This window comes from Anas acuta, chromosome 18, assembly GCF_963932015.1.
Source record: "Anas acuta chromosome 18, bAnaAcu1.1, whole genome shotgun sequence".
NCBI lineage: Eukaryota > Metazoa > Chordata > Aves > Anseriformes > Anatidae > Anas > Anas acuta.
Genome location: NC_088996.1, coordinates 10,812,859 through 10,838,616, shown reverse-complemented (window position 1 = coordinate 10,838,616; position 25,758 = coordinate 10,812,859). Strand labels below are relative to the sequence as shown.

The following is a 25,758-nucleotide window of genomic DNA, read 5'->3' as shown; positions in this document are numbered from 1 at the left end:
GTGGCAGCTGCTGGGAAAGCAATTAAAAGGAGTGGAAACTATAAAAAAAAAGTAAAAAATAAAAAAATATTAAAAACAAAAGGGAGATTGAAAACACGAAATAAAAGTCCCTTTGGTGCTAGGACAGAAGATTTGCCCTGGCAGAGGAAGAAGTTCTTGCTGACTCAGGCTCTGGGCGTGATGGGGAGCAGGCAGCGAAGCTTTCCCTGCAGAGGAGCTTGGCAGGGTCGAGGTTTCTTTGCCATACGACTGGGATCTTGAGCTCACCCATCCCAGTCCCTACAGCTCTGCATCTCTCCCTGGCACCTGCAGCAGCACTTGGGAACCCCGGGCAAAGGTAAATGTGTGAGCAGATGCTGAGCTGGTCAGCAGCCTTCCCTCGGAGCTGCTTTGCTGGAAAGTGTCCTTTTGTTGTTAATGTGGCAAAATCAAGTGAACTTTTTTTAAAAATCAAGTAACTTCCTTAAACCTTAAAAACAACGTTAAGCCAGCTGGTATTTAGGTGCTGATTTTGGTTTTGCTCACCCTAATGCTGCCTGCTGAGTGCACACGTGGAAAGCCTGGCGGAAACATGCTATTATATCTTCCACGCGATGCACGCGTCCTGTTAACGCAACGTAGTGCGAAATGCAAGGTTCGTAGCTCCCAGCCCAGGCCAGCTGCCTGCAGGCATCGCTCACCGGGGTCATCACCTCCTCCCCGCAGCGCTGGGAGCGCCGACACCGCCGGGACCAGACTCTGACGTCAGGCTGGAGAGGGGCATGGCCACCGGCTGCCTCTTAGCATTGAACCCTCTCCAGGACTGCAACGAGACGACGAGCCCAGACATCTCTGAGCTGCTGGAGATGCACTTCTAATGGAAAACACATCACCAGGTAAGGGGGTCCCTGTTTCTGTTCTGTAAGTGAAAAACTATACCTGGGGTGTCTTCGTGGAGGGGTTCTTTTTTCCTGGTTATTTTAATAGTGGTATGCTAAAAGTATAACAGCTCTACTTTCCAGCTCTGTTCTCTGACAAACACTGAGTTTTACATCAAAAAGTTAAAGAGGCTTTTCTGGGTGCTCATGGATTTTGATTCTTGCCACGGATGCCCTGAGCACCACAGGTTGAGCACCCGGCAACCCTGCCTCCCTTCCCTCCCCTCCTGCGGTCCTGCATTGCTACTGAAGGCTTTGAAAGATGGGAACCCTCAAAGTTCACTCCTCTGGGGGAATTAAAGAGTTGAACTTTGATATGGGACAGGCTTAGCACTCTTTTTCTAGAGTTCAAAGTTGGGGAAAAAACTTATTTGAAGAACTGTGTTAGAGCAGAATCTGTGCAAGCCCGCCCTGTATTTATCAGGTAGTAAATGCAAGGCTGTGCAGGGGCCAGCTGCAGGTTTTTGTTTGCAGACACTCACAAACAGGAGGGCACCGAGAGCACGTTCCCCACGTGGGGATTCAGCTTTGGTGCACGGAGAATCGGCAGCTCCTTGTGGCAGCACCGGGTGCAGCTCACCTGTATCCCTCCCCAGCCAGCATCGAGGGTTTCCTGCCAGTAATGCTGAGGAGCAGCTTGCTTTTAGGAGTCAGTTACGATGTGCTCTGTTCATTTTACATTAGAGGGAAAAAAAAAATCTGAGGAGGTTCCAAGTAGGAAATCCCTGCCATGGTAAGTGAAGGGATGAGGTGTTTGCACGGGACGTGCCTTCCTGGGACTACCTCTGGCATAGCAAGACACAGAACCACAGCAGAAGTTTTTGCCATGCCTAGGAAGTGTGTTCCTGGAGAACAAGAAGTTTGGGTTCATTTACTGAGCACTCAAAAAGGAAATATTTCCAGAGTTACTCAGTTTTACAAGTGATGCTCTTGCTGCTTTAAGGCTTCTCAGCATTGCTGTCCCCAAAACATCTCTGGTTTCTTTCTTCTGAATCTGAAGCTTTGAATCTCAGATCCTTCAGAAGCATCTCTCATGCTTATGTTTTGTGTCTTTGGGTATCTGCTTTAAACTGAAGTTCTTTCTGATGAAGTTCATGCAACATTTGTAGACATCACCATTTGTCTGCTTCTAGCTTCATGTTTCAGCTTCCAAGGGATATTTGTTTCTTGTTCCAGAAGCAAAAATAAGATTAAAACCAGTAGAAATTTAATTGGATATTTACTTTTTTTAGTTTCACATTTGCTCCCTTTTTGTAACAGCTTGTTAACATCAGTAGAGAGTCAGCGTAGTTTTTAAAGGACCATTGTATTTTCCTTGTTATCCGAATGCCCCCATGTGGATCTCTGTCTAGTGTCCCAGCCTCAGCTGAGCTGCTGCTTTCGGTTCACGGGTGAAATCCAGGCTTGGCCAAAAGCAAGTAGCACTTCCTCGAAATCACCTCCCAGTTGCCGTTAGCCTGCGATGTGGAAGCACGAGAGAAAGCCTCGGGCAGGGCAAACAGCAGGGAAATATCTTTGTGCTAATAATCAGAGGGTAAACAGGGATCCATCGCCCCTGGAGTATACAAATGTTTAGTCCTTCCAAAAACAAACAATGAGGGGAATGGAGTAGTGGAATCATTTATTAACTCCAGCTGCCCGATCCATGAAACCAGGAAGCGATGTCCGAGGGGAGCGGAGCACAATGCTTTTGAGGTTGCTTTGATTTTGGTTTCATCCCTTCTAAAGGGCTAAAATACAAAAACGTGTTTTGAGGTTCCCTGCCCAGCTCTCGTTCTGGGAAGGTCGTGCAGGCAGTCACCACGAAGCTGCTGCTGTTCCTGCACGGGATGTTGGCTGCTGGGCTGTGTGGTTGAAGCTAGAGCTGGGACAAATATTCCCCAACTCCAGTATTTCCCTGCCCAGTATTTAGGAGGAGATAAAGAAACAGGTTGTATTTTCTTAGCGATACCCTCCTCCAGCTATATTAGACTTATGATTTTATAACATAGCATTTGAGTAGAAATGAATTATTTTTGAGAGGGGAGAGGTGGGGTAAATAAATAAATAAATAAATAAAATCAGCCTCTTGCCAGCGCACTTAAAGGAGATGGTGTCAGCATCTCATTTGGGCTATTTCTGGCATCTAAGCAGTGTTTCTGACTTGGCCTCCTGTATGTAGCGGGTGTTTCACTGTCTGGTTATGCCATCTAGAGCAGATGGGTGGTGGCTTACCGATGCATGGCTAAGGCATGGCACAAATTCCCTGCAAGAAATGCATGATCAGAGGCTCAACTGCATGCACAGCGTGTGCCAGAACTGCTGCACTCAGCAGCTGGCCTTCGTGCTGTGGTGGCAAATCCAGAATCTTAAGCATTTGGAGAAATTGCATGAAAAGCAAACAAAATATATATATATTCTTCCATTAACCACTCAATCCTTTCACGTTAGCTTTTCTCTGTTAACTTCATGTAGGTGAAGAATCAAACTACAGCCAGTTAAAAGCCTCTTCCTACAAACCTCTTGAGGAAGACGAGGGCTGAATCTGGAAATGAGCACGAGGCAGCCGGGGCTGACCCCCAGCCCTGTGTTCACGTGTGTGATCCCACACCCTTTCCTTTGAACTTCTCCTTGGTGTCTGAACTGTAACATGTGGAAAAGCTCTGGACCTTTGGCATGCTATTGGATTTCTCTAAAGAGGAGCTTACCCAAGTAAATATATTAACTTTCAATGACCTAAATGCTTTTTTGTTTGTTTGTTTCATCCTAGGTGGGAAAATGCAGAGAATGTTCAAGAAAGCCTCAAAAATAAGCCAGCAAACCTGGGCTCTTTTATGGAAAAACATTCTGCTGGTGTGGAGGAAGAAAACAGAAACTTTCCAGGCAAGTGTCTGTCCTTCCAAAGGGAAGTTAGGATTTCCACTACCAACTGTTTTTGCACTGCATTGTTTTTGTACTAGGTGATACATGAGAAGCCTCAGCTGGTTATGTGGCTCTCTGGAAAATGTCCACAGTTGCGGTTCTCTCCGTGACACTACAATATTGTAGCATAATAAGGGTTGAGACAAAGCCAGCTTGTTGCTGTGTGTTGTTGATCCCATCTCCGCGCTGACCAGAAGAACACAATGTCCAACTCGTGATGTCCACCTATTGGCTCACATACTAAAAAAACATGGATTTTCACTCGGAGCAGTCCTCATACTTTAAAATTACTCCACCTGTGAAATAGCTCGTTTTCAGGAAGAAAGCATTCGTGGCTGGATGAGCCGGACCGTGCAGGCAGATCAGTCCTTGAAGCAGCTCCAACCTCTTCCCACAGCACCCAATTTCCAAACCACTGTGCTACCACTCACCTTTATTTCTTTCCCATCTCCTAGGAATGGATTACCTGTGTGGTTTTTCTCTTAATAATACAAATATCGTCAGTTATGATAGACCACTCAGTGCGGCAAGAAGTCCCTTATAAATTCCTTGGGCGATTAGACGATCCTGCCTTTAATGCAACAGGAGTGACGCTGATGTATACACCTGTAACAAACACCACCAGGCAGATAATGAGCAAAGTGGCTTCAAACTCCGTGATGACAGGTAACTAGCTAAAAGGGCTTGGACATCCCAAATCCCAAATCACAAGAGCACACGATGTGGCTGCTGCTTCGTGTCGGTGCATCGCTAATCAGAGTTTCTGCTGTGGTGGTGTTTGTTCTCAGGTGTATTAATAGAAGAGGTGGAAAACGAGGAAATCCTGGACACAAGAGAAAATTTCAGTGATGACATTATTGGTGTGGTTTTTAAGGATGACTTCTCCTACCATCTCAGATTTCAGATTTACAGTGTGGTGTCTCCGAATGAAGCCTTTGAACACATCGGTAAGAAAGATAAATGAAACCAGAGAACTTGATTTTACACTAGAAAATGTATAGATGGATCTCTGCGCTGCCATGCCACTCAGAAGGGCCCAAGGCTGTATGTGCTAAATGCTTCTAGAAAGATTTTAATTAGACTTTGAGGTTTTGTTCACTTAGGAGGAAACCAGGGAGCCACAGCCTTTGACTCCCCATGTCACATTATTCTGGGAGAAAAACGGCTGCTCCAGGCTCAGTAGTACTAAATCTTGATTTCTTGACTCTTGGGTCAAATACATTTTCAACACACATATATACATATCTCTGTGTGTGTACATATATGTATGTATATATATATGTACCCATATATATGAAAATATGTAGATAAAATGCTTCATTTTCTTTCTTTCCCACAGATACCTGCAGCAATTATTCATCAAACTTCTGCAAGGTCCCTTTGTACTGGTATGAGGGCTTCCTATCGGTGCAGTCCAGCATTGATGCAGCAGTCATAGAAGTAAGTGTGATCATGATAGAAAATATTCTTTCTAGAGCTATCCAGAAACTTTCCTAGGAAAAAAAAAAAAAGTCCCATGACTGTTAACTTCTTAAATATCTAGTGTCATCATTCAAAAGTGAAAAGAATGATGGATCATTGTGGCAAGTTGCATATTTCTTCTGGGTGCAAGAGATTTCCTGAGTTATGTTGAAAATTAACCTACCCATGGAATAACTGGGCTGATGCTGATTTAAAGGGTGGCAGTCCATTTGTGGAGTTAAGAAGCATGGAACTTTTTTTGTTGCCAAACTCTTTTTTTTTTCTTCTTCTTTTTTCTTTTCTTTCTTCTTTTTTTTTTTTTTTTATTATTATTATTTTCAGGACTACAGGAAAATTCAAAGTAAAATGAATGGAAACAATATTGCTGGAATTTTTATCTTTCAGGTTATATTTTTATCAGATTGACCCATTTCGAAAAAAGAAGCGTGAAATGTTCAGTATGGACCAAACTGTATTTTTCAGTGATAAATTCTTCCGTCATGAAAAATTAATCAACTCCAAATACAGTATTTACAGAGCAGTAAAGCTCCTGCCCTTTAGCTATACTATAATTGCTTCACTACTTCTGTTATATTTCTGTTCCATCTGTTTGGTAGGCAATGCTTGCTCTTATAGCTCAAAGGCAACATTAGTGTTTATTACATGGCAGTACAAAAAGATATTAAATTTTGAGGCTAATTTGCCCCTATTAAACTTAACATTGCTCTTGAAAAACTGGTAAGTTTAATGCCTACGAAAGACTATTTTTTCCAAATTTGGCTGTTTAGAAAATAAAGAAAATAAAATTAATGGCTCACTTCTGTCCTTCAGATGAAAACCAACCGTTCTGTCTGGGAAGAGATGAAATCAATTAGCGGCGTGCATCTGCAATCCCCCTCCATCAAGCCTGTCTACAAGTTGGATTATATTTGGTTCATCATTTACGCCGTGCTGTGTTTCTCCCCATATATGTACTTTCTCTCAGTGAAAGTTATCAGGGAGAAAAAGAAGCTGAAGGTGCTGATGAAAGCCATGGGTTTGCAAGACCTCGCCTTCTGGTAAGCCCAATGGGAGCAGGCAGGGGAAAGGACAAGTGGGCAGGGGGCTTCTGTACATCGTTGAAGCCTTTGCTTCAAACCTTTGCTGCTTTTATTGTCATCTGGAGGAGCTCAGATTCCAAGGACGTTGCTCTGATGCAGGATTTGGTTGTTTGTTGTTTTGAGCTCTCTCTCAAAAAAAAAAAAAAAAAAAAAAGAGGCAGTGAAAGAGCACTCTTCGTGTAGCAAAGCTCTTGGTGCCCAGGTGTTGCACGCCTCCAAGAACAGGCTGATACATGCAGAGAGCAGCAACAACAACAAAAGTGAAGAAATGAGAAATTTTGGAGAAAAACGATGAAGCTTGTGGGGGTGTAGGGTCTACCAAAACAGGAAGGCTCTACTTCCGAAGCCTTCTGAGCATGGGTATTTCCAGTCGTTCGGAAAGCACCGGGATGAGTAACATTGGCTGCAGAGCTCAGCAGCAATTTGCTGATGTTGCTGCATCTGCAGAGGCTTGGGTGGCTGCGAGGCACCTCCTCACTCCCCTCCTTGGTGGTGCAGGGACCACAAAGCATCTCCTCCTGCAAGGAAGGCTCCTTGGCTCCTTTCTGGTGGGGCAGCTGCAGGTGGAGCCATGGTTGGGAATTACTTTGGGTCCAAATTAAGAAGGGAGCACCTTGAACTGGCTGTGTCTTGGCAGGTGCTGACACCTGCAAAGGCAACAGTAGCTGTGCCTTCCTTTGCAGGTTGTCCTGGAGCCTCCTGTACACCATTTATATTTCAATCATGGCCAGTCTGATGACTGCGATCACGATTAACGGAGTCACCCTCGATCGCAACTTTTTGGAAATGTACTTCTTTTATTTCTTTTATGGCATAGCATCTGTAAGTCTGCCTTCTTTTTTTCTCTCTCTTTTTTTTTTTTTTTTTTTTTTAATGATGTACAAATTTTTTTTTCCATTTCCTAATTAAAGCATCGAGTACAGAGTACTCCCTGGCTGGGAGAAAGAAACAAAAACCTCTCCATTACTGCACTTTCTTGCTACAGTTTGTAGGCTAATATACCACTCCTATTCTTTGATTTGGGGAGATCTAGACTTAAAATCAGAGCAAAGAGTGGTGGTAACATGAGTGGGCATGAGAAAGCTGGTGCTGTGTGGGGCTGAGGCTGCATCACGGGGAGGAAGAGCTGGGTCTGGTCTGCCCATCCTTATAGACCTGCCCTGAATATCCAAGCTGACTGCTAAATGAAATAATCCTGTGTGCATCTCTAAGTGACAACTGGAACCCAGCTGGGTCTCTTAATGATGCTTGTTGGATTTTTGTGTGTTTCTTTTTTTTTTTTTTTTTTCCTTAATCACAAGCAGAAATGCATCCTGCTAACACTTGTTTTTCTCTGCTACAGATTCACTTCTGTTTCATGCTCAGCTCCTTGCTAAAGCAGCCTAATATTGCCAGTTTTGTGGGATTTGTCCTTCACTTCATCTTTGGATTACTGGGCTTTATGACAATATTTGAAAAAGTACCCCCATCTTTGGAGTGGATTTTTAACCTCTTCAGTCCTTTCACCTTTATAGCTGGCATCTCAAAGGTATGCTCAAAATAAAGCCATCAGGGGAGCTCAGCTCACAGCAATCCTGCTGCAGGCTTCTGCCAGCTGGAGGAGTACCTGCCATGTGTAATTTGCATTGCCATAGAGACACAATTGCCCCTCCACCCTAAATATTTAGTACAACCAAAATTCGTCTCTAAAGAGTGCATGCTAGTTCCATAGTTAGAACCTGAACTGCAAAAGGAACTTTGCCAGCTCTGTGTGTATATGTACATATATATATATATATATATATATATATATATATATATATATATAAAGTTTCCAGCTCTGGAAAATGATTACAGCAGTGATCCCAGGTGGGTGTGAGTTTGTTATGGAGAACAGTCCATGATGACACAGCTGTAGCTTGCATGCAGTGTCTCTGTCTAAAGAGTGTTGCATCTGATTTGTGCTTTTTATTTTTTCCCTCCTAGGTTATAAAATTAGAAAAATATGAACCAGAATTGCACCCTCTCCTTAACCCATGCATCATACTGGCCCTAGACAGTGTTTTGTATTTGCTGCTGGCCATTTATTTTGATAAGGTTTTGCCTGGTAAGTAGAAACATAAGGAAAAAAAGTTAAATTCTTCTATTTTTCCTCTATAACCCCCAGCCCCCTCATGGGGAAGAGGTGCCAACGGAGCAGTGGGACAGGGCAGAGCAAACTGTCACCTACACGGAGCAGCCAAAAAGGCTTCACATAGCAAGCTGCTCAGCTTGCAGGATGGCATTGCAGCAGCAAAGGCTGTGCCTCGTTGCATGAAGGGCTGCAAATTGGATTTACTACATTGCTTGTGAAGAAACTTTGGGAAGAATCCTGTTTCCCAGCAGCTGGCTGCATGTAGCTACCCAGTTTGGCCTCAAAAGCAGGCTCCAAAAGGAACCTTAAATCCTTTGGCAAGGCACTGAGATCATCTAGGTGTACTCCAGCAGCCCTAACCACTAGGTTTAGAAGGATGTTCTGATTTTTGTATGCATTTTGGGCCGAGGTGACTACTGAGGTCTTTGCTGTGACTGTTGCCTGCCTGCATTGTAGATAGGGATGAGTGAGCAGAAACTGCAGAAATCAGCCCTCCCTCCACACCGCCCAAGGGCTCTGTTCTGCAGCTGTAGATGGACAAAGCTGAGCTGCCACACAGCAGTTTGGGCGTCCTATTTCACCTTGTTTGCTTCTGATTTAGGCAAGTATGGGGTGCCATACCCTCCTGCCTTCTTCCTGAGGCCGTCGTACTGGCTGCAACGCGGGAGCCGGGGTGCGGGGCTGCGAGCTGGCAGCAAGGGCAGCCACCAGCCTGTCCCCGGCTGTGACACCGAGCCGATGCCACCAGGCTTCGAGGGGAAGGATGCCATCAGGTAACAGCTCTACAGGCATGAAAAACATCTGCTGCCTGCTGGGTTTGGCTGGAGGGCATGGCCGGGTTGCCTGGTGAAGGGTGCACTGAGCTGCCTGAGCAGGACAGATAAGGGGAATAGCTCGTAGATTCCCAAGTGAATTATACCAAGTGAACCCTTCCGATGGAATTACCCTACCCCCTGATGGTGACGAGAAGGACCAGCCCAGGGAGGAGGTTGAGAAATGTTTTTTTTCGCCTAGTTTTCAAAGTTTATTTTGAGGCAGAGGAAGCGTGCCAAAATTGTGGGATTCAGTAGTAACAGCTTGCTTAACTTTCCTTTAGACTAAACAATATAAAAAAAGTATACAAGAAGAAGGACAAGAAAACTGAAGCTTTAAGAGGTAAGAGAGGTTTTGCAATTCCTTTAATTTCATTTTTCACTAGATATGAACCCAAGCTGTTTTGAAACGTACTGGATGTACTTATTGCATTTTAACAATGCTGGAGGCATAATTATGCAATGGTTATTTCTGCCAGGGTAAATTACTAGCAAATTTCTATAAGGTTATCATCTTTGCCTTTTCACTCCAGGAAAATTATTATTTATTACTTCTGTAATAGCAGAAGCCTCCTTAAAATCCATGTTTTTTTCAGCCAGGAGCCGCTGTGAAAAATCGCCTCTCAGCTCTCCCTCATAATGTGTAAATTGATTTGGGCAAAAAAAACCTGGCTTTGGGTCCCTAGCTGGAGCTACATCTGCTGTCATGGGCTGAGCCCTGCTCTCTAAGCATTTGTTCATTTGCCAGCCACAGGTGTGCAGGCGGTTGGCATCATCACAGCACAGCCCTGAGAAGTTTGTTAAATGCCTTTGTTTAACAAGAACGCCATGTGACAGTGACAATATCAGTGTGGTCTCAAAGGTTTACATAGGGTGAAAAAAATATCCAAAATGAGCCTTTTTTTTAAGGAATGCGGATAGCAAACTCTGTATCTCCTGCTTTAAAATAATTCCTGAACACTCATATCTTGGAAAGGCTACGGGCTCTTCTTTTTGTGGGGGCTCTCTTTTGAGTCATGCCAAAAGAAAAGGCTATGAACCTTGTAGAAAATAAAATCAATGTTTTGTGTTTAAATATTAACACGCAACACACGTTTTCAGATCTGTGTCAAAAGATAAAATGTTCCTCCAGCAGACTTGGCAACAAGCTACATGCACAAGTCTGCTGGCCTCACAAACTTCATCCTAATATTGCCATATTTCTCTTCTAGGTTTGTCCTTAAGCATTTATGAAGGCCAAATCACTGCATTACTTGGGCACAGTGGATCTGGAAAAACGGCTCTCTTAAACCTGCTCAGTGGATTTGCCAAGCCTTCAGCAGGTAGGACCTGAATGCAGAAGAGGAGAAGCTGTCTGGTTTGCAAGCTTAAGGGGGTAAAGAAGCAAAAAGCCAAGTTTTATCTCGGTCGCTCAGTCTGGCTCATTGTCAGTGCTCCCTCAGCATCAGCTTCAGCACTAGCACATCCCTCGTGTGTGCAAGCATATGCAGATGGTTATGTCTCCATCTGGATGGCCTGATGTTTTCCATGAGCTGCTAATCAATAGGAAATATAATTTAGTTCTTAAGGGAGAGACTTGAAGTATTTTGGAAAAGCATTACTTTTCGAGAGAAACACCCTCAAAGCTGGAATTAATAGCAAAGGTGTGAACACGGTGTGCTTTCCCCTTACAACTGGGGAGGATTGTGCAGTATGAAATCTGTTTCATTTATTCCCGTGTGCAGGTTCTGCAACGATATACAACTACAAGGTATCTGAAGTGCAGGATATGGAAGGAATTCAGGCAATGGTTGGGATTTGCCCGCAATTTAATTTGCATTTTGAAACCTTAACGGTGAAGGAAAACTTGAGACTTTTTGCTCACATCAAAGGGATTCAGTGGAAGGAAACAGAGCAAGAGGTTGGTATGTGCTTCTTGGTCGCTGGCCTCTGTCCTACAGCATTTGGACAGTTTGGTGAGCTATATTTTAGATTATCACCAGTATCTTGTTCTGCAGAAATTAGAGCATCACTGATTTAGGGGAGAAGTATTTTTTTAAATTTCTTATCCTTATGTGATGAGAGTCAGAATTCAGGTTTGCAGAACTTACCTCACAGCAAATCCACTTAAAGCAGGGAAGTTTTAAATCCTGAAGTCGTACCCTTCTGTATTGTGTGTAGCCATTCATGAATCAAAATGTGACCAGTGTTGCGTGTTTTATTTTCATTCGTTCTCAAGGTACAGAAAGTCTTGGTGCAGTTGGACCTCACTGGCCTTCAGGACATCCATGCTGATGCTCTGAGTGGGAGACAAAAAAGAAAACTGTCTCTTGCAATTGCAATTTTAGGGAATCCCCAGGTAAGCACCAGTCATACTTGCACACACACAATGGGTATTGTTTTAGCACATTGCTTTGCATTTTGGTTTGGAGGACAGACATTTGTACTTTGCCCTTGGCACTCAGAGAGCCTGCTGACCTAGTGACTCACTTGGCTGCCAGAAGGATCAAGGAATTTAGGTCAATGAGAACCTTGTAAATGAAAAAGATATTAACAATGAAATAGAAAAAAAGAGCAATAAGAATGGCTGCCATTGAGGATGCATTTTATCCTTTGAGTGATACCACAAAAAGCACGAAACAAGGAGAAGTGGCAATGGAAATGGCAATTTGGACACATGGCAGCCTGATCTCACTCCTCTTTGCAGGTGTTGCTTTTGGACGAGCCGACGGCCGGGTTGGACCCATGCTCCCGGCACCACGTGTGGAGCCTCCTGAAGGAGCGGCAGCCCGGCCGTGTCATCCTCTTCACCACACAGTCCATGGATGAGGCCGACACGCACGCTGGTGAGCCCAGGCATCCACTCTGAGAGCAGCTGCGGTGTAGGACTAGGGGGTCCCCACCAGCCCCCCGTGGGGTCTGGGCTTGCTGGGTGCATCGTGTCTGAGAGCGAGGTGTGCTTCAGCAACCCATCCTGTGCCCAGCTCCTTTAAATCAGGGCTTACCACGAGCTGCACGCACAGCAATTGGGGATGTTGTTCCAATTAATATCTTTCATATGTCTTTATTTGTCTTGGGCTGCCTGGGGAATTTTCTATAAGCCAGTAAGAATAAGTAAGTAAAAGACTAATCTCGGTGCTTAGGTGAAAGACAGCACTTTGGGTGTTTTGTTTTTATTAAAAAAAAAAAAAAAAAAAAAAAAAAAAAAAAAAACACTTACAGTCCTGGCCTGACTTTACTCCTCTTGACTTCATTATAAAAATATCCGTTGAGTTCAGAAGGAGCAGAATAAGGTCAATCTACTGCACTGCTGTAAATCCCCCCTAAATCTTTCGTATTCATACCTCCTTAGATCGGAAGGCTTTCCTCTCAAATGGGAGATTAAAGTGTGTTGGCTCATCTCTGTACTTGAAGAGAAAATGGGGAATTGGCTATCACTTAAGGTAAATCCTTTTCTTTTTGGTCATCACTGTTTTTATGAAAAGCTTCTAGGCAACGTGTGTATTTTATCATAGAGGTTGTGTCTCCAAGGAGTTTCTATATAGAGTATTAGAAATCTTGACAATTCATGTTAGGAGACTTTTGAGGCTGCCAAAAATATCTTGCTTTGGATAGCAAGCTGCTTTTCTTTGGACCCGATCCTGAAAGCTCGGAGCATGTAGCTAACATGACTTTGCAACCTCCCTTGCAGCCAAAAGGGGACCAGAGTAAGAAGAATTGCAGTTTCCACATACTCTGTGGTGCCAGAGTGACGTACAGCGGCATTAATGTAAAGTTGCTTTTCTCCAGATTTTAATTTCTGTGTTCTTGGTTTAGCAGTGCTGGCCAGGATTATTATTCTTAACCTCAGCTATTTTTTGCTTGCATGGTAAAACCAGGGGCACTGCAGACGTCTATTAAAAAATTCCCACTGAAACACTGCCTAGTTTTGGAGGTTTGCCTATGGCTTGAAGAATGGCTGCTGGCTTTGTCTTTTATAGGGATGAAGCAAGCATTGTTTTTCTTATTTAATATTATAGCAATTGTTTTTTTAATACAAACAGGATGCGTATAAATGATGCATGTGACCCTGAGGTTGCATCCTCCCTGGTCAGGCAGTACATCCCCGATGCCGTGTTCAAAGGACGGAGTGGGAATGAGCTGTGTTACTTGCTACCTCTGGAAAACACTGACAGCTTCCCAGGTAACAACAGCCTGCCATTGCATGAGGGTTGTAATGGGAAATGAAGTGGTGGGAGAAGCAGAATGCAAAATTGCTGTGAAGGTCATAATTATGTTCCCTTGCCTGTGCTGCGTAGGATTAGGGAGCCCAGAGCTGCATGAGCATCAGCCTTGAAGAAAGCCTCTGATGAACATGCTAATATTAACTCTGCAGGTGAACAAAAGAAAATCCACCAATTAATCCACAGACTAAAAACTACTGAGTCTTCTCTGGTTTCAGGATGAGGTTTCGCCCACCAGGAAGGCTGGTGGTAATTGAGAACTCTGGATTTTGTACTACCTACCTCTAAAGAGAATGGTTGTTTTGCAATGGCTTTTACATTATGGAGCTTAGTGATATGAATACTAGAAAGTATTAATCATGCTAATTATGCCAGTCTGAGCTTCTGCTAAAGAAGACTTGGCTGTTGGGCTGAGCCTGGCTCTCTCTGTCACGCAGATCTGTTCAACCACCTCGACAGCGGTTTCTTGCAGGGGGTTGTGAATTACGAGGTCAGCAGGACAACCCTGGCAGATGTTTTCCTGAAGCTGGAGGGCAAGGAAGCCATTGATCACAAAGGTAAAACATTGATTCCGCTTTGCAAGTTTGGCATGATTAAGGTTCTGTATTGGGTATTCAGTTTAAAAATAAATATATGTAAGTTTCTGTTGAATGTGACTTGTCATAGCTTTTGTCAGGTCAAGAATTGCAGTTGTATAAAAATTCAGATTTCCTTTAGTGACAATTATCTTCCCAGAGAAGTCTAGATGATTCAGTCTTGACTTACAATGAGCTTTTAAACACAAGTATTGAAGAGTGATGTTGTAAAGGATTTGAAGGGTATACTGCCCAGACCAGGAGGTGGGAAGAGAGAAAAAAGTCAGAAGGCAGTTCCCAAGGCCAGTGAAGACATTGCACGCATAGACACATGAGTCTAGATCCAACCTCTTTCAATTCACTTATATAAATCAGTTCTGGGTAAATTATGGCCCCTTTTCTCTGCCGTTGTTTCTTTTCTGACTGAGAAAAAAGCATTCCCCTATTCAGAGCAGAAGACCCTTGCTGGTTGTTTGCACTTACAAGCATGTCCTTTGAAAGCTCTTTTTGGATAACGTTGTTTCTCGTGTTGAACACGCAGCAGACGGAGACCTGGAGGAGAGGGACCAGAGCCTCGAGGTGCATCCCGAAGTGACGAGCCCCTCCGCAAGTGGCATGGCACTCTGGAGGCAACAAGTCTGCGCTGTGATGAGAATTCGCTTCCTGAAACTAAAGCATGAAGGAAAGCTTCTGAGGGCCTTGTAAGTACAGGGCCCAGCCTGGACCCCTCGTGCTGGCCTGGGGCTTTCCAAAGGGTTTGATTCTTCCCTGGGGTGACTGAGGGAAAAGTATTTGGAAGCTAAGAGTTAGGTGGCAATTGTTTGGATGTTACAGTAATAAGGACAGTTAGAACTTCTGGTAGAGCTCTGAATTGCTTAAGTTTTCCCCAGTTTTAAATTTCTCCCTGTCCTTTGCCACATGAGTCACTCCGTTGGTTAAAGGTGGAGTTCCCCTGGACCCACTCGTGGTCTGTTTTTCCCTCTAGATTGCTGATGTTTGGAGTATTTATCCTCCCGATGCTTATGCTTGTCATTGGATTTCACTTATGGGACAGCTCCAGAATCTCAGAGCTGACCGCCAGATTCTATTTTCATCCCACTGGAGGCAAAATTCAAAGCAAGTCGACTAATCTTCTCATCTTCAATGATACAGGTGAAGAAGGACATGTGATGTTGGTTTGCTTTCTGCACCACTCTGAGTCCCCTTAGAGCTGATAGACCAACCTTGTCTTCCTCTTTCTGTACGTTCCTTTATGCATCTGTGGCATTGGGAGGTGTTTTCTTGAGAGCAAAAACAAATCCAGTTTTAGTGGTGATATCTGAGTAGCTGATATTTAAAAAAATAATGAACTAAGTATTAAAAAAATGATATAACTGCAGAAACATTCACTGTTTTTAAAAAGTTTAGTTCATACAGGAAAAAAATATAGAAAATGTAAGTCGGATCAGATTCTAAATTAGTTTTTTAACATACATCTGCTTTGCAAGTGGGAGCTTGTTTATAAGAGACTGTATTAAAAATCTAATTATTCTAATTTCTGTTCTTGACTTGATTTTAGGATCAGAAATTGAGGATTTCATTGCTGCTTTGAAGTTTCAAAGCATAATGCCAGAAATAGCTCTTGAGAAAAACATCACAAGCCTGCAACTACATAATGGAGCTATAAAAATATCCCTGGAAGGCAAGGTGAATGATACTTTTTCTTCTTTCATTCCATACGTCAACAGGAGCATCTCAAATATGTCTAAGTGGGGTACAGGGAAATACACAGAACAACAAAGGGGAGAATATTTATTTGACACTTTAAATACTGTCAGTAATCTTGTTAATGGGAATTCAGGATAATAGTGATCTTTAGAGAAAAGTATTAATGCAAGTCATCCTACTTTTCTCCAGAAATCACTGCTTTTTTAAGTCATTTTGCTTGCAGTACCTATTAGCACACAGCCAGGTCTCTGAGTTCCCACTCTTTAATAAAACTGGCTTCATTTCCCACCACTTTTCTCTAAAATCTTCAGTATTATCCGTGCCTCCTCGCACCTCTTACAGACATGAAGGTGACGTCCTTTCCTCCTGTGCTTTCAGAGCTACCGATACACGCTCATGTGCGGCGCAGAGCCCATCAACTGCTTCCCTGTGCTCGTGAACATCCTCAGCAACTCCTTCCTCAGGCTCTTCAACTCCACTGCACGCATCCGCATCTGGAGCAACCCCTTATCTTTTGTGAGCATCCTGCGTCTTTAGCTGAAAATGACTCCAGATAGCCAAGCTGGAGTGATGAGGGCTGGGCGAGTGCAAGCCTGTCCAGCTGGCCAGTGATTAGGGTCATTCTCAGCAGTCAATACCAGGCCAATTTAATGAGAATTTCTTCTGCAGTGGTTTTTTTTAATCGGGCTTAAATACCATAAGAAACTCCAGCTTGTGCTATGTGGCAATAAGGGAGGAATACAGCAGCAATATTTGCAGGTTCCCCCTTGCTTCTGCATCCATTTGACAAGCATCAGTATCAAAAAGATGGTGCCTATTCTCAGTGATTTACAGTAATCCCAATATTTCTTGCAAATTTTAAGATGCTAAATGCTTTTGTTTATTGTGTCGTGTTCTTAAGCACAAATGAATTACCGTAACTACCCTTGCAAACATGCTATGAGCATTGAGCTAGCTAGGCTTTCCCCAGACAGCTGTTGATCATTGATGATTTCGGAATTTCTTTCTCGTAGAGAAACAGCCCAGAAATGAAGCGTGATCTTTTTTTCATCTCTCTCGGCCACATGCTGATTTTGGCTTCTGGTTTGCCTCCTCACTTTGCAGTGAGCAGCATGGAGGATTATAAGGTAAAAAGCATGTCCTGAAAACGGTCTTGCATAAAGGGAAGGGAATGCAAATGCGATGGCTCTGGACAGCAGCTCGTGTGTTGACTTCTAGGAAGGGTACTGGAAGAAACGCAGCTACTCAAACACAGCGTTGTACCCAAATATGTTAGCCTGCATCTCCGGGAGCCAGTGTGTGCTCAGAACAACTTGGGTGTTAATTAACAAAGATTTTGGAGACAGATTTTTTTTTTTTTTTTTTATTTCATATTAAGAGCAATGTGGTTTTTTAACAGCAGTTGAGCTAAGAATTGAAAGTGCCTGGAAGGGAGAGGAAGGCTCCACTGGGGCAGGGATGAATGAGGGTGATGGAGGAGAAGGAGGAGGAGGAGGAGGAACAGTGTCTGGGGCCCTGCCAAGCTCCCTTCCTTCTCCCCTTTGCCATCACAGGTAAAGGCTCGTGCCCAGCTGCGGCTCGCAGGGCTCTTCCCCTCGGCGTACTGGTGCGGGCAGGCACTGGTGGACGTCCCATTCTTCTGGGCCCTGCTCTGCATCATGTTTGGCATCATACTGCTCTTCAGCCACTCCTGCCCCTTGCATTCCAGCACCATCCTGCCCATGGTGAGCTCTCGCTGGGTGGGCGCCCACAAATCCCCCTCCCTCCTCTCACCGCGAGCATGCCCAGGTAGAACCTGGGCACCCAGAGTCATTCAGTATTTTAACCAAAATGGGCTGCTGTAAGCAGGATTTGGTGCATCTGCATCCATCTCCTTGCTGGTGACATCAGCCTCTCTCTCTAGATCGTTTGCACCACCGGTTATGGATTTTCTCTCATCCTCCTCACCTATTTAATCGCCTTTAAGTTTCGCAAGGGTCGGAGCAATCGCTACCTTTGGTCTTTCATCTTCATTCTGGTAAGAAAAGTGAATCTGCACTCCGAAATGTTTGATTTCCACACCTTGCCTCTTGAGGTTTCACTTCAAGCATACTGATATTCAGCGGAATAACCCCAGAATAATCAGTGGCAAATAGCCCAGTTTTTAGAAATACTTGAATACTGGAAATACTTTTTTTGATTTTATTCCAGGTGAACTTCATTCTCTTCATGATCAGTTACTCGGATGAAATTTACTGCATCATCTTCTCCACTTTGATTCCTTTGTTTCCATTGCTGGGCTCGCTGAGCTACTCATTAAGGGTACATGTCCTACCAGACTCAATAATGGTCCTTGTGGTGCAAACCAGAACAGTGTGCTGGGATCCTCACATCCACATTGCTTTCCAAATTTCCTCTCCCAAAGCAACAACTGCCAAAAAGATAAAGAGTGAGAAAAGGCAATGGGAGAAGAAAAGGTCCAGGCTGGGGAAGGAGGGAAGGGATTTGTTGATCCTTCACTTGAATGGTTTTTGTTTGTTTATTTAGATACAAAAAGCTGTGCCAATGGCTGCCTTTTGGCAGCCGGGGTAGAATGGGAGGGGAAGGCAGTGGAATGGGAGACCTGGAGGGATGGAGATTGCTGGGAAGAGAGAGAAAATGATGGAAAAGGTCAGTCTAAATTAGCCGGTTTGAGGCACCTCTGAATTAGCTGTAGCAATGGAAGTCACAGCTTTTTGAGGAAGTATGAAACCAGAAAAATAAATAGAAATCAAAGCTCCTTTCTCCCAACTGGCAGAAAAGCCATGCACCCCTACATCCCACACCTGCTCCAATCCTGCGCTGTGCCACACTGTGCTAAGGAGTTTTTGTAATTCTGATTTAATTATTTTTTTTTTCTTTTCCTTGTAGCACACCCTGACGTTTCACAGTATGAATATTCCTGATCCGTTGAATAACATCTTCATAGCTGTCTTTGCAGTAAGGAGCAATTTGATGATAACTATTTTGGAATTGTTCTAATGTGATGGACTTACACTGGGCTCTCATAAATCTTCCCAAAGTAAAGCATGTGTTTTGTGGAGAAAGTTTCTTCTTAAATGTCGGTGGGGGAGGCACAGCCAAGTAATCATGGGCTTGTCTCGTGACCCCAAGATGCCAAATCATGTGTGGAAAATGGTGGGGGGATGAAGTGGAGGTGATATAGAAGGCAGAGCTTAGACTTCAACCAACTTGTGAGAAGCTGTTATGAACTAACCAGTCTGATGCTGCTTCTTCAAAAGAAAGATGTGAGCTCTGATCCTGTAGGAGGTCTTAGAGAATCTGCTAGGGTGCTGGTTAACTGAGCTAAAAGTGCAGCGTGAAGTCAAGGCTTCTCAAACGATCTGCGTATGAGATGGAAATGTACATAATGTTTTAATTTAACTTCTTTGCCTTTTGGACCTGCATGATTATCTTTCCAACAGGTGAAGTAAATTATGGGTCCATGCATCTCTTTATAAGTAAAATTAACTGAGTGTGTTGTTATCTTTCTCCATGCAAACCTAATTTGTTATTGTTTTTCAGCCTTACATCCATTGCCTGATTTTTGTGTTTCTCCTGCGCTATTTGGAGATGAAATATGGAGACACAGTTACAGGACATGATCCCATCTTCAGGTGTGTCCTGGGTGCCTTGGAGCAGTGGGCATCCCTGATGGCCTCCCCAGTCACCCATAATGGCACTGGGAGAGCACAAGTGAGCTCAAAAGTATTTTGCAAAGTTTGAGCAAAGCCCTCCCTTTTAGTTCTAACCAGTTTACCCAGAAAGGAGGAGATTGAGAAAAGAGGGAGGAATTGTTTTATTCCTTTGGGTCATTGCAGTTTCAGATTTAATTTGCTGGAGTTTCCCTGAGTGTGTCTGTGGGCGCAGTCCCACCCAGCATGTTGCAACAGTTAAACCGCAATGTCCTAGTGAGAATAGTAAATGTGACCTGAGCTTTTTAAATTATGCTCTGTTGCTGAAATTTCAGGACATTTCACTATAGCTGGCAAAATTAATAGTTACAAGTTGAAGTCCAGCATTTTGCCTCCTTTCCAAATGCACCAAGTATTGCTCTTTGCAGGACAGAGTTTTCCTGAAGCTCCACCAGGCTGGGGTCATCTGCTAACCTCTCTGCTCCTCTGCCACCAGCAGTGTGTGACCAACGTAAAACGTATTTGTAGAAGTATTCAGATGTCAAACATTAACAGGCAGGACTGAACTATCAGTCGGATGCCAAAACATCTCCCTGGTGTACGTTATATGACCAGGTCATTGGCACATGTTGAGCAGGGAACTAGTCAATAGTAGTAATGTAAAACAAGCTGAAGTTGGCCTTTATTTTCTCATACATATCAGAGTGATCTCCCCCACACACACCACGAATGAATATTTGAACAACTGCCATCTGTGGGATGGAGTCAAAGATGTGCTGGGCACTGCACCGACTCTGCCCAGGGAACAATCCTGTAAAGCCACCCGCTAACCCCGAGTGTTTTTGGACCCCCCCATCCTCTCCTGCAGGATCCGGCAGCAGCGAGCCCTGGTGCAGCAGAACAAGGACCCTCCAGGGCAGGAGGCCCCCGAAGTGCAGGAGGAGAGGGAGAGGGTGAGGAGTGCCATGGGCTCCCTGCAGCCCCAGGTGAGCTGAGCACAGCCCTCTCTGTCCTCCTGCTCCCCAGCTTTGTGTCTGCCTGCTCTGAGCTCACACACCTCCACGGACAGATTGTCCATGTCCCGGAACACTCCTCACCACCCAGACCATCCACCCTTGGTGGCAGAGAGAAATCAGTGCAGGAATTACTGGCACAAAGCTTTTATTCACATTCTGCTTTTGCTTTTTTATTTTATTTTTTGTTGCCTTGTTTCTTGGATATAATTTAGAGATTTTAAAGAGCCATGCTTGATGGCAAGAGCAGCTGAGCTGTCTCACGGGACAGGAGGAGGAGAGCTTTTATTCCCGCTCCATCTCTTTGCAGGAGGCGGTTATCGTTGTCAACAGTCTGCGCAAGGAGTACGAAGACAAGAAGGCCTGTTCCATGTTTAAGAAAAAGAAGAAAGTTGCTGTCAGAAATCTCTCTTTCAGTGTTAAAAAAGGTTCTAATACATTGCTGCCCTGCTCTCTTTCCCCACTCCCCATGTCCATCTGGTGTGAAGGTCGTATTTGGAGACCTTATATTTATTAGACCTTCCTTGTGTGCAACCAGACCCAGTGCAAGCAGCATCTTCTCTACCTGGGCTCCTGTACTCTGGGCTTCATTTTGCTGGGATGCATCAATGAATATCCCTTCCTCCTACTTAACTTGTAGGCATTGATTGGCACGCAGGAGACAAGGTCTTATGAATATTTATCATCATTAACTGTTCTTGCACATTTGTTCCAGGAGAAGTACTAGGTCTGTTAGGACCCAATGGATCTGGAAAGAGCACTGTTATGCACATGATTTCTGGAGACATGGCAGTGACTGCTGGGGAGGTAGGTGGTAGGAGCAGCTGGGGTAACCCTGATGCCTTCATTAATGAAGGATGCCATAAGAAAAGCTGGTAACACAGCTCTTAAATCAAGGGATTTATGTGCACACAACCCTGGATACAGACAGAAGAAAGAAGAAAGTGTCGATACACATAAAGCATATTCTAGTTTTCATCAGTGTTAGAGACTAATGGATTGGAGCTACGCAAAATCTTCAGTCTGGATTTGAAACCCTACTTGATATTTCACAAGCACTGTAAGAAATGTTCACATCTTTAAAAGAAATAACACTCTATAAAAAGCCTTGCAAAACCAGGAAATTGAAAACGAATGTGAACAGGGTTGGGCCAGTAACCATCCATCACTTAATTATGTGCACGATGATTAACGACATATGCTTGGGGGGGGGGGGAGGAATACCATTGCTATTACAGATTTGGGACCGAATGTCTGAAATAGAAAAGTATTATTAGGAGATGAGAGTCTCACGCTGGTACTCTCACCCGCGGTATGATGGCAGCAAACACCATTTGGTTTTGCACAAACATGGATCCAGATGAGGAGAAGCTGCAGCAGCTGGAGATGATCTTGAGTGATGCTGGGCTTCCTCCTCCATCAGGACCACATTGCGTCCCCGTAGCGCAGGAGAAAACATTACCCCCTTTCCAAAGGGCTCGTTACTCACCCCAAAACAACCCCCCGTGACTGCAGAGGTGTGTGTCTCGTGCAGGTGCTGCTGCAGGGCTGCGAGGCCACTGCCCCCCCGGGGCAGGGAGGGCTGGGGCACTGCCCGCAGGAGGACGCGCTCTGGCCGGAGCTCTCCGTGCGCCAGCATCTGGAGGCCCACGCTGCCGTGAGAGGGATGAGGAAAGAGGATGCAGCTGTTCTCATCAGCCGGTACACAGCCAGATGATTCCAGTTCGCCGTCCTTCCTCTCTCCGGAGATTTAAGACAGGAAAAGGGTTTTCTGCTGACAAATTTGGCTAGGGTGAACGAGAGGCGGTGCCTTCAGGACCTCTTTGCCTTGGGGAGATGGGGTCTCTTTCTGCTGATACCTGCTGCTTTGTGCTGTTCTCAATCCCTTGTCTACGAAGACTTTCACCCTAGTTTGTCTAGAAAAACTTCAGAAAATATTTCAACTTGCTTCTCCTTTGGTCCAGTTGCATTAGTAACTGACTTATCCCATTAGCTGCATTCACAGCCTTGAATTTCAGTATTTTTCCTTCCCACCCCCACAGCTTGGCAAAGGACCTGGATCTTCAGAAGCATCTAAACACCCTAGCTAGGAGGTTGCCTGCTGGAGAAGCCAGAAAGGTATGTGCTAGATTGGGCTTTGGCTCTGGAGCAAGGCTGGCCTTGTCTTCCTTGAGTGTGGCGCACAGAAAGCCTCCGTCGTGGCTGGGTTCCTGGCACGGGTGTCAGGGAGAGCAGAATGCACTCCTTGGTGTTGTAAAAGCTTTTCGTCTTGGATTGAAGGCTAAAATTCAGTGTTGATTTAAAATTTCTGTAAACTTGATGTGCTGGTGGAAGGTCCTTAGGCTTTTTGAAGGCAGTCGCCTCGCTCTAAGCCAGAAGCACACACAGCGAGCGGCTTCCTGGCATGCTTTGGTTTTGTCAGTAGCTTTTGAATCCAGCCTGGCAGGATCTTACACTCCCCCCCCCCTCCCAATGTTGTGTGTTTAATAGATGCTAGCACAAATTGGATTTACAAGGTAATCTCCTCCTCACGCCCTGTGGTGTGCATCTGCCTGCAAACAGGATGGAAAACCACTCTCAGATCATCGGCACGCTTGGGTGCCTGGGGAAAGCTGTTTTGAGGAGATGTTAAAATGTTAACCAAGAACACCTGAGGAGGGTTTACTTCACAGTTCCTCCTGCTTTTTGCAATCAAAAGCTTCAGCTTCTAGGAGATTTCCAGGGATTAAGACATCCCAGGCAGCTCCCCAGTTTCAGTGCATTTGTACCGACAGACTGAGCACCAGCCTGACCTCATGTCTTTCCCATTCCAGCTGTGTTTTGCACTGAGCATCCTGGGGAACCCGACCGTAATGCTGTGGGACGAGCCATCTGTGGGCATGGATGTGAAAGGGCAGCGCTGTCTGTGGTGAGCAGCAGGACTGGGGTGGGAATGTAGCAGCTTGGGTCTGACCCTCATGGTTCTGGGACTGCTGGGGAGGCACAGGGCTCTGCCTCGGTGGCAGAGGACAGACATTTGTTCCCTTTTTCCTCTTGATGCACAGGAAGTTGGGTACCACTCACTGGGCTCCTTACTCAGCAGGCAGCAAGCCTTTTGCCAACCATCAGATTTAATCTTAATGGTAGTGCACCAAGAAAACCTGAGTAGACTCCAGCTGAAACAATGCATTTGGTAGAAAAGACAAAAACTCCTGTTTCTTCAGAGCATGAGAAAAAATTATAGGTAGTTCTTACTCTCCATCATACATCCTTAGTGCTTGCTGTCATTCTTCAACAACAGATTTACCTGAAACTGCAAAATCTGGAGGGATGCGTGACAAAGTGCCATGTAGCACTGGCAGCCACGTGTCATCTTCAAGCAGGATAACTGAAACCTTCTAAATAATTCTGTTCTTCCTGGCTGTGCTGGGAGGTAAATTTCATCCCTCTGTCCCCAGGAAAACAATGCAGACCGCCGTGAGAAGCAAGGCACGGGCAGCCATCCTCAGCACGCGCTCCCTGGAGGAGGCTGCACTGTGTGATCGGGTGGCTGTGCTGGTGGCAGGGCAGCTTCGGTGGGTATCAGTTTAGCCTCATTTTAGTCTGTAATCTGTTTTGTATTATTATTATTTTTATGTAATTTGATAGAACGTGTTAGTTTGGTTTGTCCCTGGTATGTAATGAAAATAATTTTGTAAAGAGACAGAGTGCTTGGGCAGCGCAAACAAATATAAGTATATATAATATATAAATAATACATATAATAAATATAAAAATATAATAAATATAAATAAATATAATAATAAATGTAATATAAATACATATATATTATATATATATACACATATTTAGCTGATGAATTAGAGGAAGTACATATCCTGCTTATATACAGTGGTTGCTTTATTTGCAGCTTAAGCTGGTTGAAGCACCGTTTTCCCTCTTCTGCAGGTACATCGGTTCCCTTGAGGAGCTGAGAAGGAGGTTTGGCACAAGTTACCACCTGGAAGTCAAACTGAAGGACGCGGGGCAAAGCGATGCTATCCACACTGAAATTCTGCGCCTCTTCCCCCACGCAGCTCGGCAAGAAAGGTCGCTACCCGGCGGGCTGCAAACCAGCCTGGACACATGCTGGGATTTTCTGTTGCTCCTACTGACCCCACTCAGCCATTTACCCAAGAGCACCCAACCCTACAAGCACCCCTAAACCTTGGTGCAGAGTTACACTGTGATGGGTTCATTTTTTTTTCTTTTTCAGGATTTATTCTTTGCTCAGCTACAAGATACCAATGGAAGATGCACTACCTCTGTCCCAGTCTTTCTCCAAGCTAGAAGCGGGTATAAGGAAACAAACAATTTAGTATGAAGATTATTTTCAAAATGCTCATACGGCTTTGGTTTTTAAAGATTCCTTCTCCATCCCTCTGCAGCTAAACAGAATTTCAGGCTTGAGGAGTACAGCTTGTCTTTGCACACTTTGCAACAGGTATGTTGACTGAGAATGAAAAGGTCAGGAATGCTCCTGAGAGATGGTGCTAAATGGATGGAAAGCTATTAAAAAAAAAAAAAAAAAAAAAAACAGGTTTGTTGATTTCTAAAAAAGTTCCAGAAATAACAAACTGGTGCTGATCTTTCAGAGGAAAATAATAAATAAAATAAAAAATCAGCCCTTAACAGTTTTGATTCAAATCTTTCTATATGAGAAAGCTGAACATAAAGGAAACATATTTCATATAAGATATGAGAAATGATATAATATAGGCAAGATCAGAAACTGCATGTATTAAGAACAAAACCAGGCCACAAGGAACTTTGGTACCACCAGTCCTTAGCCATAACTGGGTTGTTTCCACTGTGGTGCCTTGCAGGTATTCCTGGACCTCACCAGCGACCTGGAGGAGCCCGACCTGGAGGCAGCACCCGAGGGGGCTGTGGAGAAGAGGCTGCTCCAGCCCTGAGCCCTTGCAGCCACAAAGGAAAGCTGTCAGCAAGCTCAGCCAGTGCTACGGGGGTGTTGGGTCAGATACAGCCCTGGGACTGGTTACCTGCCTCGCATCACGTAGAGCTTAGCAGGTGCTCTGCAAAGAAAATAAAAAATATATATATTTTAATAAATAAAGCCTTTATCCTTTGACAATCGATGCCTGCAGTCCATCCACACACTCAGACTGACTCTCCTGATGTGCTGAGGGATAACCCTGCCAGGATGTTTCTGGTCCCAGGACAGCCCCCAGGGGCTCATCCTTGGAGGAATTCATCTGCAAACTTGGAGAGGGCTCTTAAACCTCCATTCTTAAACCCGGATTCACCCACAGCACAAGGACACCA

General features: G+C 44.4%; 1 protein-coding gene across 3 annotated transcripts; it reads left to right on the top strand.

The window, feature by feature from the left end:
* The first annotated feature begins 181 nt into the window (after positions 1-181).
* On the top strand, positions 182-25,571 carry LOC137841967 (ATP-binding cassette sub-family A member 9-like). Of its 3 annotated transcripts, none has more exons than XM_068655498.1 (40): positions 182-337; positions 706-875; positions 3,667-3,779; positions 4,274-4,484; positions 4,607-4,765; positions 5,158-5,258; positions 6,111-6,337; positions 7,063-7,201; positions 7,722-7,907; positions 8,345-8,465; positions 9,094-9,265; positions 9,589-9,647; positions 10,516-10,626; positions 11,029-11,204; positions 11,523-11,642; positions 11,991-12,129; positions 12,636-12,726; positions 13,327-13,466; positions 13,944-14,063; positions 14,626-14,782; positions 15,067-15,233; positions 15,640-15,767; positions 16,167-16,304; positions 16,802-16,915; positions 17,342-17,512; positions 17,692-17,805; positions 17,979-18,089; positions 18,678-18,746; positions 19,332-19,423; positions 20,310-20,427; positions 20,765-20,882; positions 21,170-21,261; positions 21,989-22,155; positions 22,497-22,572; positions 23,268-23,362; positions 23,892-24,008; positions 24,382-24,522; positions 24,689-24,768; positions 24,861-24,916; positions 25,299-25,571. In XM_068655498.1, exons 2-40 carry the CDS (start codon positions 857-859, stop codon positions 25,386-25,388), a joined length of 4,815 nt encoding a protein of 1,604 aa, XP_068511599.1. In that variant the 5' UTR covers positions 182-337; positions 706-856; the 3' UTR covers positions 25,389-25,571. The 3 variants fall into 3 exon arrangements, with proteins under 3 accessions (XP_068511599.1, XP_068511598.1, XP_068511600.1); XM_068655497.1 differs by having other exon boundaries at positions 14,623-14,782; XM_068655499.1 differs by lacking the exons at positions 4,274-4,484; positions 4,607-4,765 and having other exon boundaries at positions 14,623-14,782.
* The last annotated feature ends 187 nt before the right edge of the window (positions 25,572-25,758 follow it).